The following is an 18,084-nucleotide window of genomic DNA, read 5'->3' as shown; positions in this document are numbered from 1 at the left end:
CCGACCTGTTGTTCACCCGACCCGAATGTAACCCGACCCAAACCCGATAAGAAAGTATGACCCGACATGACCCGACTCAAGCATGACCCAACCCAAACTCGCCCCGCATAGGTTATGGAATTAATCTGAATTAACCCGACCCGATCGAGTTGACCCGACCCACTCTTACCGACCTAAACCCGACCTATTTACCCGAATTGTCAGCTCTAACCGATAACTCCAAAATTTCTCAAAAAGCGTGGATATTAGCCTTAAATTTAGAAAAAAAAAATTTCACCTGAAAATAAAAATCGCCGAAATGTTTACCATGGTCCCTAATACCCTCCGGGAGTCCAATTGGCTGGGTGGAACCATCCAATTTGCCTTTAAACGACCAATTTAGCAGTTTACAACTTGCACTAATTTCATTAACTCAAGCCTACCACGAACATTTAAGACAACATATAATGATCATATACGGTTCCAAACGACATTATATGACCCTGAGATGTATCTCGTAAAATCTCAATGCTTTTCGACACCAGGCCCCAAAACAATCGAAATTTCTCAAAAAACGTGGATATTAGCCTTCAATTTTGAAATTTTTTGACTTTTTTCGCACGGAAATAAAAATTGTCTAAATTTTTACCATGGTCCCTAATACCCCACGTGAGTCCAATTGGGTGGGTGGAACCATCCAATTTGCCTTTAAACGACTAATTTACCGATTTACAACTTGCACCGATTTTATTAATTGAAACTAGGGATGGAAATGGGGCGGGTCGGATGCGGATGATGGTACCTCTATACCCATACCCGCCTAAAAATCTTATACACATCCCCGCCCCACCACCCGTGGCGGGTACAATATCAACATCCATACCCTCCCCACTGGGTACAAGATTGGATCCATCCCCGCCCCATCACCCACTTGGATATTCATACCCACCTTATACCCGCCCCAAAATTGCCTCAAACCCTTTGCCATGATGCTCTTTTGTATCACATTAATGACGATTATATCAAATTAGGTTAAGAAATTTAGGAATTTCACTATTCAATCTTATTGGGTCTTAGGGGGTATCAAGTTTCATAAATTCTCAACTCTTCTAAAAATAATATGGTGCGGGTATAAGGTAGGTACGGGGTGGAGCGGATATGGGGCGGGTCTACTCTAAAATCCATACCCGCCCCATCACCCATGGCGGGTACACATTTTATACCCATCCCCGCCAAACCTCCCTCCATCCCCGCCCCACTTGGGCGGATATGGGGCGGGTCTCCCATTTAATCCGACCCACTGCCATCCCTAATTGAAACCTACCACGAACATTTATGACAACATATAATTATCATATATGGTTGCAAGCGGCATTATATGACCTCAAGATGTATCCCCTTAATTATTTTTTCTTTTCGACACCGGCTCACGAAAACTTCGAAATTTCTTAAATATCGTGGATATTAGCCTTTAATTTTAGAAAATTTTGACTTTTTTTTGCCCGGAATAAAAATTATCTAAATGTTTACCATGGTCCCTAATACTCTCCGGGAGTCCAATTCGGTGGGTGGAACCATCCAATTTGCCTTTAAACGGCCAATTTACCGATTTACAACTTGCACTGATTTCATTAACTCTAGCCTACCGCGAACATTTATGACAACATATAATGATCATATATAGTTCCAAATGACATTATATGACCCAGAGATGTATTCCCTAGAATTTCAAGACTTTTAGACACCGGGCCTCGAAAACTTCAAAATTTCTCAAAAAGCGTGGATATTAGTCTTCAATTTTTGAATTTTTTTTTATTTTTTTTCGCATGGAAATTAAAATTGTTGAAATGTTTACCATAGTCCCTAATACCCTCCGGGAGTCCAATTGGGTAGGTGGAACCATACAATTTGCCTTTAAACGACCAATTTATCGATTTACAACTCTCATCGATTTCATTAATTCAGGCCTACAACGAACACTTATGACAACATATAAAGATCATTTATGGTTCCAAACAACATTATATGACCCTAAGATGTATCCCGTAAAATCTCAAAGCTTTTCAACAACGGGCCCATAAACCTCCAAAATTTCTCAAAAAGCGTGGTCTTCAATTTTGGAATTTTTTGACTTTTTTTCGCCCGAGAATAAAAATTGCCGAAATGTTTACAATGGTGCCTAATACCCTCCGGGAGTCCCATTGGGTGTGTGGAACCATCCAATTTTCCCTTAAATGAAAAAATTTTCGATTTACAACTTGCACCGATTTCATTAACTCAAGCCTACCACAAATATTTATGACATTATATAATGATCATATATGGTTCCAAAAGACATTATATGACCATGAGATTTATTCCCTATAATTTCAAGACTTTTCGATACCGAGCCCCAAATCTCCAAAATTTCTCTAAAAGCATGGATCTTAGCCTTTAATTTTTGAATATTTTGACTTTTTTTTCGCCTTGAAATAAAAGTTGTCGAAATGTTTACCATGGTCCCTAATAACCTCCGGGAGTCCAATTGGCTGGGTGGAACGAACCATCCAATTTGCCTTTAGACGACCAATTTACCGATTTACAACTTGCACCGATTTTATTAATTGAAACCTACCACGAACATTTATGACAACATATAATTATCATATATGGTTGCAAGCGGTATTATATGACCTCAAGATGCATCCCCTCAAATCGCATTGCTTTTCGACACCGGGCCACGAAAACTTCGAAATTTCTAAAATATCGTGGATATTAGCCTTTAATTTTGGAAAATTTTGACTTTTTTTTTCCCGGAAATAAAAATTGTCTAAATGTTTACCATGGTCCCTAATATCCTCCGGGAGTCCAATTGGCTGGGTGGAACTATCCAATTTGCCTTTAAACGACCAATTTACCGATTTACAACTTGCACCGATTTTATTAATTGAAACCTACCACGAACATTTATGACAACATATAATTATCATATATGGTTGCAAGCGGCATTATATGACCTCAAGATGTATCCCCTTAAATCTCATTGCTTTTCGACACCGGGCCTCGAAAACTTCGAAATTTCTAAAATATCGTGGATATTAGCCTTTAATTTTGGAAATTTTTGACTTTTTTTGCCCGGAAATAAAAATTTTCTAAATGTTTACCATGGTCCCTAATATCCTCCGGGAGTCCAATTGGGTGGGTGGAACCATCCAATTTGCCTATAAACGACCAATTTACCGATTTACAACTTGCACCGATTTCATTAACTCAAGTCTACCGCGAACATTTATGACAACATTTAATGATCATATATAGTTCCAAATGACATTATATGACCCAGAGATGTATTCCCTAGAATTTCAAGGCTTTTGAGACCGGGCCCTAAGACCTCCAAAATTTCTCAAAAAGCGTAGATATTAGCCTTTAATTTTGGAATTTTTTGACTTTTTTCGCATAGAAATAAAAATTGTCTAAATTTTTACCGTGGTTCCTAATACCCTCCGGAAGTCTAATTGGGTGGGTGTAACCATCCAATTTCCCTTTAAACGACCAATTTACCAGTTTACAACTTGCACCGATTTCATTAAATCAACTCTACCACGAACATTTATGACAACATATAATGATTATATATGGTTTTAAACGACATTATATGACCTCGAGATGCACATAAAGTTTCAAGGCTTTTCGACACCGGGCCTCGAAACCTCAAAAATTACTGAAAAAGCATGGATTTTAGCCTTCAATTTTAGAATTTTTTGACTTTTATTCTCCCGGAAATAAAAATTGACGAAATATTTACCATGGTCCCTTATACCCTCCGGGAGTCCAATTGGGTGGGTGGAACTATCCAATTTGCCTTTAAACAACCAATTTACCGATTTACAACTTGCACCGATTTACCGGTTTGCAATGGCCAATTTAAATAACTTGCACCGAACCCAACTTGAACCTAAATTGACCCAAACCTGTTTTAACCCGTCAAAACCCGAATTTATTCCGACTTGTTACTAACCTGGCCTGAATTCAACCTGACCCGTTCCTAACCTGACCCAAAATTAACCCAACATGTTACAAACCCGACCCGAAATCAACCCAACTTGTTATTAACCTGACCCAAATTCAACCCGACTTGTTATTGATCGACCCGAATTTTACCAGATCTATTACTTACCTGACCCGAAATTTCAACCCGATCTGTTACTAACTCGACTTGAAATTAACACTTGTTATTGACCCAAAATTCAACCAAAATTATTCTTGGCGCGATTTCAAATCACCTTAAATGCAATTTAGACCACCTTATTATTGTTGATCAAAGCATTTTGTCTAGAGAGACTAAGTCGGTCCAGGCCAGCAAAAGAAAGGAGTATCATCCTCAAATTTAAGAGTTAAATATAGTATATTTGTTGTATGGTCAAAGGAGATAATTATCTTCCTAATTTATGGACTATAGTTCCCTAGTATATTGCCATATATATTATAGTCAAAGGAAATAATTAGCTTGATAAAAATGATAATGATCTATTTATAGTTAGTTGAACCCGAATATGACCTGACTTGGAAATAACCCAACCTGATTGTAACCTGCAAATTATTGACTTGAACATTACCCGACTTGAATCCGAGAATGACTCGACTTGGAAATAACCCAACCTTATTATAACCCGCAAATTATTGACTTGAACCGAACCCGAATTGAACCCGAGAATGACTCGACCTGATTATAACTCGCAAATTATTGACTTGAACCGAACCCGACTCAAACCCGAGAATGACCCGACCTGATTCTAACCCGCAAATTATTGACTTGAACCGAACCCGACTCGAACCGGAGAATTACCCTAACCCGTTTTAACTCGTCAAAACCCGAATTAAACCCGGCCTATTGTTCACCCGACCCAAATGTAACCCGACCTGTTATTAACCTGACCTAAACCCGACCCAAACCTGATAAGAAGTATGACCCGACTCAAGCATGACCCAACTCAAACCAAACCCGCATAGGTTATGGAATTAATCCGAATTGACCCGACCCACTCTTACCTGACCCAAATCCGACCCGTTTACCCAAATTGACAGCTCTAGGTGCAACGCAGTCTTCCCGCAATTCTTTGATTGTCAAATTTACAATTGATGTATATCTTCCAGTAGACAATGTTAGTCTTGCAACGATGAAAGGGGTTGGTTGGTAGGTTGACAAAAGACATTGACAACATGATTAAAATTCACCACATTTTAAACCATGGATTTATAATAGTCTCTTGAACATAATATATGAACCTTTATTATACAGTATATAATCATTATTATTATTATAATCTTGCATAAATGCCGTGTAACAACAGGCTTTCGCTTAGGTGGCTTCTTAAGCCCCTAGTCGATATTGAGTCCTGGTGGCAATTGCAGCCGCAAGAATGTAAGATAATTCAAACCAGCTACGAAGTATATACTGAAATTTACAAGCTTATTTCCCATTTTCTTAGCAATACCAAGTTATTGGCTCAATGTCCAACACACAGTAACGGCATCCTAGCAATTAAGAGAGTGCTCCCTGTCTGATACAATCCCGAGCCACAATCACCAATTTACCATAAGAGAAGCTACTGAATTATGCCTTAACAAAAGAAGGAAACTTATTCATGATGGTAAATTATTAACATCTTCAGAAGATTAACAATTCATGTGCACAAATTTTCAAACAGTTTACATGAAGTGCGGAGAACCTAGGTAAATTTCAAAACGGGAAACTGAACATCTCAAAATGTTTGAAGCGTAATTAAATGCAAACAGGAGATGACTCTTCATCATTATCTTCCCACCACAGGCAGAATAATCCATCTGCATCAACCAGTAAGGAAGCACATAAGACTAACAATCACTGAAAGAACACAATCCAAAGTCAGGTCAGAAGCCAATTTTTCCACTAAAATAAAAAAGGAGAAAGAAAGAAATGGGTCACTGCCAAACTTACGGCACCAAGTATATGCAGCTACTTTAGCTCGGCCTCTTCTTGGCCATAGTTGTATATAATCTCAATCTGCAATTGACAGAGTTTAAGAAACAGGCAAGGTAGAAATCAGAAATCAAATGGGCAAATTAAATCAACCTTAATAAATTCAAGATATTTACAAACAAGAGAGCACAAAGAAAGCAATTGATCCAAATAATCAAATAATCTCAAGCAACTAACTTATATGAGCATAGAAAAGTGGACAACATCATTGAGTTGCTAACTCATGAGTCATGGCAACTATTCAACGCTGCTAGATGATATTGAATAATATTGAAACAGAGACCAGCACCACAAAGCCCAAAACAGCTCTATGTAATTCTCTCCAAAAGGGGGACAAAAGAAACCAAAAAAAGAATCTCCCCACTCTTGGTAAGGAGGAGTTGTTTTATCAAATCAGTAAACTGAAGAGGTATACACCCTAACACTTGAACACACATGCACAACCAATAGCACACAAATGGAAAGGGGGGACACAATACCAATGTAAAAAATGGCACCTAAATGATGCCACAAATCATACTACCTCCGATTTTTTTTAGTTGCAACTAAAAAAAATCAGAGGTAGTAATTAAAATAGAATTAGTTCCATGGCTAGTGATTGCAAATGCAAGAGTATTCTAAGGGGTTTTTCTTAGCATAGAATGCGTAAAAAGAGGCGTTTATATTCCACAAAAGAATCAAAATACATTTTATTTAAAATCAGCCAAAGGAGCTTGATACGTTGATGCTTGAAGGTAGTCATACTTCGTATTAATTACAATATGAAGACAACAAAGCTTTAAACCAGCAAACATTTGAAACTTACATAAAGCCATGTTAACACAAGCTGTCGTTGGTACAAAATTTAAATATTAGTAATGCAAAAATAGAGCACTTATCACATTCCATTTCATTAGGGTAAATAAATAGCAATATGATGTCAATAATCAGAAATGAGTATCCTGAGACAAAACAGAATAGTTGTGCCAAAGAAAGAATAAACACTTTCCAACCAGCGAAAGAACAGAATATAGCCATATAGCACATTGTCACATACCCCTTTAGGTGGCTCTGGGTTTCTGCAGAACTTTGAACCGCCAGGAGCCCATGGAACTGCAGAGGGTTTGAAAAGGCATGAGTTACAGTGTCCATTATCAACAAGTTACAACACTATAAGATACAAAGAGCAATAAGACTTCATTAACTTGTTCAAAAAGAAGGGTGTTGGCATATTTATAAATTGCAAATGGAAAAATCTCAACATTGACCCATTTTATTTAGCACACTACAGAAGTACAGATTTATCTTAAGACTCCACACCAGGCATTAGAGTGACACAAAGTTAAAATTGGCGAGCAATAGAAAAACACAGGAAGAAACTCTGTTGACACATATGGTTCAATTGGATAAGGATCAAAATACATGTAATCATTAAGGTTCTGATGTAACCTACATTGTGGAATGCTACAAGCTAAAAGAATTTTCTCTCATCTAAAACGATTTTCCAAGCAGTCACTAACCTAAGCAGCCATGCTTTCAAATATAGTTGCAGAATCGAGTAAGGACAGTCTGTTAAACATTTAAAAGATTTCTTATACAACCCGCTCCGCCAATCTAAAAAAACAAAACAAATTGAGATCAAAGGTGTTTATTTTATCCTCTTCTTCTAATTTCCTATCCAATACATACATTAAGCTAACCAATATAGCATCTTCCTACAATACATTGCATTTATGAAGGTTCCAAAGTAGAAAGCTCCTTTCGTAAACACTACAATTAATGACATTGATATACAACTTACGCAGTTACACGTCAATCAATCAATGGATGAAAACATGTATCAAACAATAAGAAACCACAGTTTATGTCATTGCTTACCAATATAAGGATCAGGGTGTCGCCACTTATTGTACTCAGATTCACCAACTGCAATCATTCTATCAATTGTATCAAGGTCCTCCTATAACACAATGAAAAACACAGTAAGAATCACACAAAGTTGAATCAATCAGCAATTGCATAACCTATTCGCTATCGAAAATTATACCTCAATCACATTTCTCTATACAGGTACACTAAAACTAACATCAACAGCACCACCTTCTAACACAAAAGCACCAAAATTTACTGATCATCGAATACACAAAAGCACTCAAATTTCGATCGAAAGACTGTCCATTTGTCAATGTCACCACTTATACACTCTAATTCAGCTACTAATCCAATACATTGTGTATTAATTTGAACAATTGATACCCATTAAAATTAACTAATTAAAAAAAAAAAACATTAATTCCTAATTTCTACATTGTATCAAAAGGAGAAGGGAAATGGTACCAGATTTTTATTAGCCTCGAACTTTTTCCGAAGTTCATCAGCCTGCAAAACAAGAAGATCAAAAGAAAGCAAGAAAGATTAAACACATGGAATCAGATCAAAACCCTAGAAATGAATTGGGGAAATGGGAATGAAATTAGGGTTTGAGATTGGGGAAAATGAGAATACATCTTGGTAGAAAAGATGACGATGAACGGCCCAATTGAGGGTATCTCGGAGAGCACGGCGGTAGAGAAGGCGGACCTTCTGCTTCTGAGCGGCTCTTCTGGCAAAGAACGACGCCGTCGACAAGCTCATTTTCTCTCTCCTCTGGATTTTCTTTCAACTTTTCTCTCTCTTCTTTTCTTGTTTTCTAGAGAAATTTTGCATTTGCTACAACAATGGGGTGAGTAACTGAGTTTCACTCCCTACGACGTCGTTAGGAGGTTTTTTAAAAATATTTCTTTTTTTTTTTTTGGCTTTATGACCGTTGATGACGAAAGGTAAATGATGTAGACATGTAATGTGTAACAAGTAAAGATATACGAAGTAGACACATCTTTAATGTTATGTGGCATATGCGGATTAATGTTGCGTTGTGAATGTCAACTAACTTAGTTGGTTAAAGTGTTGAGCCTTCTAAATCAAATCAACCTATTTAACAATGTCCTTCAATAAATTGACGTGCACTGACACCAATTCACATTCTAGAGGAAGGATCAATTACTCGTAAGTCTATCTGTATATAAAACATTTGGACGGATCGTGGGAAAAGGAAATTGTGAGCAAGACTAGGATTAACAGACTAAAAAATCTTGGTCTAATGACTTGTAGGTACACAACCCTCGAATACCTTTAACTTTTGCACCTTGCCCGCTGTGAAAATTGACAAGAGCCTAAATCAAGAAATGCAAGATTGATAGTGAAATCAAGTGGCATACTCTATAGAGAAATCAAGGTGGATCTACAACACATTTAGTGTCAAAAATAAACCAATACATGTACTCTATAGCGCCCGGAATTATATCAAGTGGCATACTCTATAGAGAAATCAAGTGGCATATACTCTATAGCGCCCGGAATTATATTAGGTTAGAATAATAATTAATAACATGAGATATTCAAACTGTTGTATATTGTGAAATACAATACTCCAAGCCATTAGTATTATAATTTGTACTAGTAAAAGATGTCACACCACACCAACTTCGAAGCGAAAAAATAAGTAACTAAAACAACTTTCCCATTCATCAACTCTTAGTTAGATACAATCACCAGCAGGAAGCAGCACAAAACCAAAAACCAACATACACTCCCTAATCTGAGCTTACAAGAATCACAGAAACAATGTTCTGTTCACCTACAAACGTGGAAAGAATGGGCAACACTGTAATCAAATCGAACGATATCTGTGGCTAACTTCGACTATATATAGATAGATCCTATTACCTACACACTAACACAAGTCATACACTAAATACTCATACAAGGGATGTCTTGCTGTTCATCCAACCATATGATCTCCTCCTTAAAATTGGAGGTGAGAAGCTAAGCCCAAACATCCCTTTGAACGCCCGTCCTTGCTCTGAGAACTTGACTAGTTTGGCGATGATAGCTGCACTCTCCACAATATGGTCCATGTCTTCTGTCTCTGTCCATAACCGAGTTACAAGCTGTGCTCGTCTACGCTTTGAATCTGGCTTTATACCCCACTTTGTGTAGAGTCTCTTCCTCTCCTCACTTGGAAACCTTCTGTTGATCAGCTTGCTCAGCGTCTCCCTTTCTTTTCGAAGTGCCTTCTCACTGTTTCACCACCAAACACATTTTACTTGGTTGGATGCTTGTTTCAACCTTAAATTAGTCTATTACTGGTTATATTGTTCAACTAAAGCAGAAGTACGCCATAACATACTACAAAAACTCTAATTAAAAAAAAAAAAGTGTGAAGGCAATCATTGATAAGTAATTGGAGGAAGGAAGAAGAGTGAACCTTGAAATCAATTTCAGTGCATGTCCACCATCTACTGAACGATTAACATGGGATAATGTATCCTTTAGGAAAGTAAGCCTCCTTAACTCGACCTCCAGATAAATGGAATCCGTAGGGTCGCCCTTAAAAAGAAGGAAGAAATAGGTCCTGTGAACCAATGAAACATTGCATATTTGCCAAAGTTCAACAATAGCTTTCTGAAGCTTTTCAAATTGCAAGTTCCAATCCAATGTAGTGTCTTCTGAATCTTCTCCATCAATCATGGGATCCAATCCCACGTCTCTCAACGACTTTCTCAATTCAGGAGGTCCCTAATCATATCAACAAAATAATACATAATTATAAATCTCACCAAAATGTAGAGGACTAATTTAGCTAACTTGAAGGTAGTTTTGATGTATTCATCCAGCACCATTCAAAAATAATATCTTAAAATAATTGGCAGGATTAGAAAAACTCTTAACAAAAATAAAAGTGAAAATATCAGGAAAAAAACTGCAGATTAGATGATTAAATGCTGAGATCTACTCGTATTTTTTTTTTACCAGTGCTACTATACTACAACTGAGAATAGCAGTATGCTAACCTGGCCGTCTCCAAGTTGCTTCTCATATTGAAGCTTAGCATCCTTGAGGCCTGCAACAAAAGTCTGTACACTTGTTATCTCCTCATCAGCAACATTGTTCCCACTCAGTGATCTAACATCGTCAACAACTTCTGTTCCGACAGATGACTGAGAACCATTACGTGACAACTTTTCAGAGTTACCACCATAATCTAGTACAGCAAACTTTTTAAATTCTCCAGGTCTGCCACTGTAGTCCATCTCCACATCACTAGGAGGGGTTCTCTCCGAATACTCTTCCTTACTCGAGGGATAAGATTGGCCATTTGAATAACTTCCCTTAGAGCCCCGAACCTTACTGAAATTCATACTTCTGGAGCTTGATGCATCGGCAGAATCATCCCACACAGATGGATTTTCAGGTTGAGGACTAACAAGGGAATCAATTGACCTTTGCACTTCCTGGATCCTTTGTTCCAATGAACCATACAAATAACCATTTTGATGGGAGCTCCTGCCATTGCTTCCATGCCCATTACCAAACGTAGTTGAAGCTTCAGATCCTTCCATCTCAATACATCGGACTTCTCTACACTGGTCGTCACCCATCTCAGATGTATAATCTTCATGCTCTAATGCCCGTGAAGATGGATCTTCAATATAACTTTCATCGTCTTCATCTTGGACACCATCCACACGATGATGACCGTTCACACTTGAGTCTGAAATAGAACCTTCGTCTTCCCATTTGTTCGATACTTTCCACTTTGCATGGGGTTTATGCCGTTGCTGATGGAAAAAAACAGAGACAATTAGTTACCAAAGCAGCAAATTTCAGGGTGCATTTACTTTTAATGAATGGAGATTTGTCACTATCCACAGAAATAGAAGCATGCTCTCAGCTAGCAACAAGTTTATTGAACAATATTAATACTTTTTCCTGTTGTTTTTAGTTGCAACGACTTCACTTTTACACTATTCACATACCTTAGTACTCAACTTTTACACTCTTTAATGAATTACTCTATTTGCTTAACGAAAATTATTGTTATGTACATCTCAAACAGTTTGTAATTTCAAGAAGAGAAAAAAAAAGAAAAAAAAAAAAAGGAAAATGATAGTTACTTATTGGTAATAAGTGATTCAAGTGATAGAAATTACGCACTGGCACATGTGAAAAGAGAAGCGTTGCAACTATAAAACGGAGGAATTATTGTCTAATTACCTGTTTATTAGATGATTGATCATTTCCAATTATTTGCAATAGATCCTCAACTCGAGATTGAGCAAGATCCCTTTGCTTTGTCAGCTCTCTAATCTCCTTCTCCATCTGTTAAAAAAAAAGGGACATATTTTAGCATCCAACGGACCAACGCAATATTAATTCAATAGCTAGAAAAAAAATAATAAATTGGTAGATACAGCATATAGACCAAAAGTGATAATCGTTGGTTTCGTTCAGGTAACTGTATAAGAATGTGCATCATAGTATAATACATTCTTTTTCTAACCCTGGACAATAGTTGCTCCTGTGACACACATTGCTTCCTGACAGACTAAAATGAATCTCACATGCAGCAGAGCATATTAAGATATAAAATCATTAGCTAATCTGGTCTAGATTGCAGTACCAAAAAGAGGAAGATTTTCAAAGTATATTCGTTCATCAGTAGACATAATGTTACTTAAAGAACCTTTGTATTTGGGCTGTCCACACTCTCTCTATTTCTCAATCCTTTGTCCATAAATCCCAAAATAGTAGTAGCTATTATTTCAGACGGATGGAGTAAATATTTAGAAAAAAATGTGTAAATCTCACTATTTTACAAAACAAACCAGGTAACTGCTCATACAGATAGAGCTACTAGATAGAGCCAAGTCTACTAGATAGAACCAATCGACTGAACCATGGTCATACCCAAGTTGCCAAGTCTACTAGATAGAGCTAGAATGCTCAAACACCTTCGTAGAAAAGCTCAGAGCAGAAACATTACCTTCTCAAGTTGAAGATCTTTCTTTCTGATTGTCACTGAACAATTACAAGATGATGATGTGGGAGCTGGGCTCCTTAGCTCACTTTCCAGTCTGGCCAGTTCTTTCTGCAAGTGTTTGACCAAGGCTTTGTCTGACATGACAACATTCACCTGTGCATTTGTTGTCACCTGTTTAGCACAACTAGCAAACAACAAAGTGTTCCTTGACTGCTCCACATGGCTACGTGCAGGGCTCAGAGTGCAGATGATGGTAGTTCTAGCATTGCCTCCCAAGCAGGGTTGCAGGATGCGAGTCAGTTTAGAGTCCCTATAATTGATATGTCCTTGCCTTCCCTTGCTGCAGTAAGAAAGAGTACAGATTGATAAGCAGTCAATGAAGGTGCTACCCAACGATCACTAGTGATTTAACCGTCAAGTAACACGAGGAAATAAATTTATTTTGTAAAAACAAAAATATGAGAGATTGGATTAAGTAACCTAGGAGTACAAAATTTAGCAAGAATTTCCAAGTACTTGTACTTTTTATCAGAAGGTGCTGTGAACTTAACTATCAGCAACAAAAGAGCTAGCATTTACCCCATTACCACAAATTAGTCGTCAATTACCCATTGAGGATACTACTAAGTAACATACTGTTGCCCTTGATGTTTTGATGATAACACAAGACAAACAAGTAAACTGATGAATTTTGAGAGTCTTGCAGTTTGTTTATAAGTCACAGGATTCACTCAAGGCTAAGGCAAACGCAGAGCTAAAAGTTCAAGGGATCAGCTGAAGAGTTCCTGAGAAGGAACAGGAGCTTCGGAGCAGAAGCTAAGGAAAGAAGACTCGGAGAAGAGACTTCTTAGAGAAGCATAAAGTCTGAAGTATTTTTCTATTTTAGATTTTATGTAAGTAAAAGATAATTAGGATTAATGCTAAGTGGAATGCATTTGAAAAAGGATAATTATTGACTTGCTAAAATATAGGAGAAGTTGTTTGAGAAAATATTTTCTGTTTTTATCTTTTAAACGCTGAGGAGCTATCTTTTGGAAAAATATCTTTGCAAAATTAATTCTCCTAAACTTGCGCTACTGATTGTTTGATTTAGTCTTCCCCACTTATAAACATACTGCTTCTTTCAGAATTAAACGTGCCCTGGTTTCTAGGACATGATTAAGAGTTTTGGAATTGGTGTTGAGTAGTGGAGTTGATATGAAACAGTGGTGGTGCAAGTGGTGGAGATTATGGCGTTTTCTTCAAGCAACACTTTCCTATAAATATCGAAGTTATTTTCTGAATAACTTCACCTTGCTCAAACACTTTTATCTATTTTTCTTATTTACAAAAAGAGTCAAGAGTCACATTCCACTTAAGTATTTTTCTTAATTACTTTCACTAGAAATTTGTCATTGAGTTGTAATTTGGGAATTGGGAGTTTGAGTGAACTCTTAGAGAAGTTAGAAGAGAAAGAGAGAAAAGAGAATAGAGAAGAGAAGAGCAGTAAGTAGTGGGACTTGCTGCTGGGAACTTCAAGTTCGTAGAGGAACTTGAAGACTGATTCTTTAGCTTGTAATAGGTGGTTTGCCCTGTTATAGTGGAGAATCTTTCCTAAAATCCCAAGTGGTCGTGGTTTTTCCTCTTGTTAGGGCCAAGAGGTTTTCCATGTAAAATCTCTCTGTGTTCACTTCTAGTTCCTGCAACTTAATAGTTTTCAATTCCGCAAAAAGTTAGCTCAATTCTCTTAAACTACAATTCACCCCCCCTCTTGTAGTATTCTTCTAAAGTAACACATACGGAGTATCACTATGACAAGCAGGCAAGAAGAAATCCATAAGGGCCATACTGAAAAGTTAAACACTAAACATCACACTAAAGAAGCGACTCTAAAACATAGTTTATCTCAGTAGCGGTATGTCAGAAGGCATTTCAAGAAAAAGAAAATTAGAGAACTGGATTCAGGAAGAAACCTTAGCTTGCGGATAACATTCCCTAGTGTTAGCAGACTCCGGTTTATATGGCAACCTTCCTTTAATCGTGTCCCAGCTGACATTGCCTGAGCTGCCCGTTCACTTCCAGCTAGATCAATAAAAAACTGCAGATGAACACCAATAAAATCATGTTGGTTTGACAACCTCAACCTCAAGGAATATATTTAGACAAATTGAAGAACTGATATACAGAAAGTTAAACATTTTTTCAAAATAAGACTAGAGATACTTGAATTCTGAGTTGCTTACCACACTAGCTGAAAGGGTACTTGAGTTTCCCTTGCCTATGAACTCACGAGCAGAACTCTCAATTGTCTGCATGTATCAACAAACAAATAAAGAGATGGATACAAAAATTATAAGAAATAAAGTTCAATTAAAACATCAAAGAAAAAAATAATACCAGTTTCAGAATTTGATGTGACCTTGAGCTATGTTCATTCAAGGAGGTCTCTCCAACTTTCCTTTGAGCTGCAATGTCATGATAAAATTGAATAAACAAGAACATAATATCAGAGAAAATATATCAAATTGGTAGTCATAGAGCTTTACCTTCACAAATAGACAGAAGCTTCCTTAAATGGCTCCAATCATTTAATTTTTCCTCGGTCAGCTTTTCTACAATGGTTCCTTTCTGGAAAAATGCAAGCATATCAGTTTTTGCATAATTGCATTCTCGCAATACTCTAGTACAAGAGAATTATATTTACCTCAGGATCATCCATTAGCCTCAGAGGAGTATTGTCCGAACTAAGAAGGTCCCTCACATTTTCATTGTAGATCTCCATGGCAGAGAACTTGAGAGCAAATGCCCGCTCTTCATGCTGAAGACCACAGAAGCTTATCTTAGTAACATACTAACATTCATTCGACTTAGTTATCCAAAGTTCCAAGATAGAAAAAAAGTACTCTGAGTTTCCATTACCCTTTGCATATAGTCGTATATATCAGCAACAGTATACTCGGTAATTGCATTCATGGTGTATGTTTTTCCACTGCTTGTTTGTCCATAAGCAAAAATGCTGGCTGATGAGCAAAAAGGTTTTCGATTAAAAAAACGTCAAAAATAGTCAAATTGTATCGTCTGAATATATACCTAGTGAGGTAGATATATAAACACGGATATTTACTTACAATTAATCCCACTAACAACAGAAAGAGCAATTTCCTTTGTTCCTTCCTCATACACCTGCTTGGATGGGCAATCGCCTGAATATACCCTGTCTACCAAACAAGAGAAAGATAAACCAAAATTAATAATAAACATACAAGAATTTACATTCCATTTGAGCACAAGCACATACTTACAGCTTACAAACATATAATATCAACCTCCAAAATCATTAAAAAATTCACTTAATCACGGGCCCTCACGGGTTCTTCACTTAACAGCCATTTTAATTACAATGCAGTCACTTGTCCAAGAACATTGCACCTTATAAGTTAAAATGTCAAAGTTCGAGAAATGCATGAGCAAAAATATTATAATCATACATTAGACATGTTATAATTTTCACTTATCTACATAATATATCCATCACAAATTCACAATTTCCTTGCAATCCTATACCTCAAAAAGGACATAAACACGAGTATCGAGCATCAAGCATCAACATATGATCACGATTTTTAAATGATCTACTAGTTAAAGCTTGGCCTTACCAAATGAATAAACCGTGGGAAGTCCAGAGCGTTCTTGAAGACTATTTCTATACAAAATGGTACTATCATTAATACATTCCCAATCAGCTACTTCGTTCTTGGAGACCTCCTTGTCATTCAAGGGCCTTAACCTCACCAACACCAAGATCTTCTCCTCTCGGCCCGCCCCTCCGGTCATCTTGTCCGAATTCTTTGACTCCTCGGCGACAATAGCCCCCATTCAACACCCAAAGCTGAATAATGTAGCCATAATACAACAATCAACAACACTCACAACAACACAACTTATGCAAAAAACACCCTAAAATAGGAAATAAACACAACATTTACAACAAAATTAACAACTCACTTTAGTAACCTTAGATTCTCCAAAAATCAACAAAGTCAGTTAATTGCTCACAAGAAAAGCATTGTCATCATTAAAATTTGGTGTATCAACAGCTCATAAAAGCAAATGAAGTACCTTTTTTACCTTATTCTCTGCAAAATTAACACCCAAAAAACAAAAGAAAAAAATAAAGAGAAAAGGAAACTAATTATAGCAATTTTCTCACTTTTCTTAACTGGGTTTAATTCAATTAACATGAAAAACACAACAAAATTAAACAATTAAGATTTATGAGACAGAAAAACACGGGGGTTTAGAGGTTATAATCATGGGATTAGGTTGATAATCATAAATCAAAAACTAATCAAACTTTGCTTGATCTTTCCTTTTAAGTTTCCAAAAAAGAAAAATTAAATAAAAATCCCAGCAATCTTAATAATAAAGCTTCTCCCTTTACTCTAAAGCAACCCACCCAAGCTTTCTCTCTCTACTTTCTCTCTCTTAAAATTCAGTTTTTTTTTTTTTCTGAAACTTCTTCTACATTGAACAACCTTAAATTTTTCTAAGATTTTTTTTATATTTTTACCGTTTTAAAAATTTGAAAAGTCAATGAAACAGCCCTTAATAATCTTAAAATCAACGAAATTTTAAGATTAATAGCAAGATTACACAGAATATGAAATCAAGATCGAAACTTTATGCATTAAATTAGCAATTAAGAAGTAATTAATTTCAAAATTAAAACAATAATGCCGTTGTTTTTTTGACAGTTGAAGAATTATAGAAGAGTTAAGTCTAAGATAGTGTACCTCATTAAAGGGGAAAAAATTCCGAAAAATCCCAACAAAAAATATCGGATCCTCCGAAAAACTTGAATTTTTGTGTTTTAATTTTTTTTTTTTAGGATAAATTTTTGTCACCTCATTTTGATTTCTCTCTCCTCTCTTCACTCTCTCTCTAAAACGCTCAGTTTGAAAATACAAAAACGCGAAATTTCTTAATAAAAACTCTAAAATTGCCGGCCTAAAAAGCAGAAATAAACAGAAAAGGGTATTTTCGGAAACATGGTGTGAAAACTAACCACCAAAACATATCATTGACTGTTTCATGGGTGGTCGTTTTACTTTTACCTTCCTCGCATTTCTTTTAGAAATTTCAACAATTTAAAATGGTAAATTACTTTATATTTTGATTTAGGAATGTAGTACAAAATTATGTTGTGATTTGTAAAGTGAAATAAGTCTTAAATCAATAATGAATACTCTTACGTTAGAAGAGCGACGATATAATCACTTTTCTTGAG

General features: G+C 36.5%; 2 protein-coding genes across 4 annotated transcripts; both read right to left on the bottom strand.

Moving 5' to 3' along the window:
* Positions 1–5,579: 5,579 nt before the first annotated feature.
* Positions 5,580–8,657, bottom strand: LOC145560272 (NADH dehydrogenase [ubiquinone] 1 beta subcomplex subunit 9-like). Of its 2 annotated transcripts, none has more exons than XM_081621530.1 (6): positions 8,462–8,657; positions 8,294–8,335; positions 7,835–7,916; positions 7,014–7,069; positions 5,936–6,001; positions 5,580–5,842 (listed from the first exon to the last, which is right to left on the bottom strand). In XM_081621530.1, the coding sequence occupies exons 1-5, from the start codon at positions 8,588–8,590 to the stop codon at positions 5,954–5,956; spliced, it is 357 nt and encodes a 118-aa protein (XP_081477656.1). In that variant the 5' UTR covers positions 8,591–8,657; the 3' UTR covers positions 5,580–5,842; positions 5,936–5,953. The 2 variants fall into 2 exon arrangements, with proteins under 2 accessions (XP_081477656.1, XP_081477655.1); XM_081621529.1 differs by having other exon boundaries at positions 5,580–5,802.
* A 779-nt stretch (positions 8,658–9,436) lies between these two features.
* Positions 9,437–17,762, bottom strand: LOC145558895 (kinesin-like protein KIN-7E). Of its 2 annotated transcripts, XM_081620261.1 has the most exons (15): positions 17,591–17,762; positions 16,803–16,933; positions 16,454–16,686; positions 15,926–16,015; positions 15,717–15,817; positions 15,502–15,615; positions 15,344–15,425; positions 15,195–15,262; positions 15,041–15,106; positions 14,771–14,895; positions 12,822–13,158; positions 12,053–12,157; positions 10,849–11,616; positions 10,263–10,573; positions 9,437–10,075 (listed from the first exon to the last, which is right to left on the bottom strand). In XM_081620261.1, exons 3-15 carry the CDS (start codon positions 16,671–16,673, stop codon positions 9,754–9,756), a joined length of 2,709 nt encoding a protein of 902 aa, XP_081476387.1. In that variant the 5' UTR covers positions 16,674–16,686; positions 16,803–16,933; positions 17,591–17,762; the 3' UTR covers positions 9,437–9,753. The 2 variants fall into 2 exon arrangements, with proteins under 2 accessions (XP_081476387.1, XP_081476386.1); XM_081620260.1 differs by lacking the exon at positions 16,803–16,933.
* Positions 17,763–18,084: the final 322 nt, after the last annotated feature.

This window comes from Chenopodium album, chromosome 9, assembly GCF_948465745.1.
Source record: "Chenopodium album chromosome 9, dcCheAlbu1.1, whole genome shotgun sequence".
Lineage (NCBI taxonomy): Eukaryota > Viridiplantae > Streptophyta > Magnoliopsida > Caryophyllales > Amaranthaceae > Chenopodium > Chenopodium album.
The sequence above is the reverse complement of the archived record's forward strand: the minus strand, read 5'-3'. Positions and strand labels throughout refer to the sequence as shown.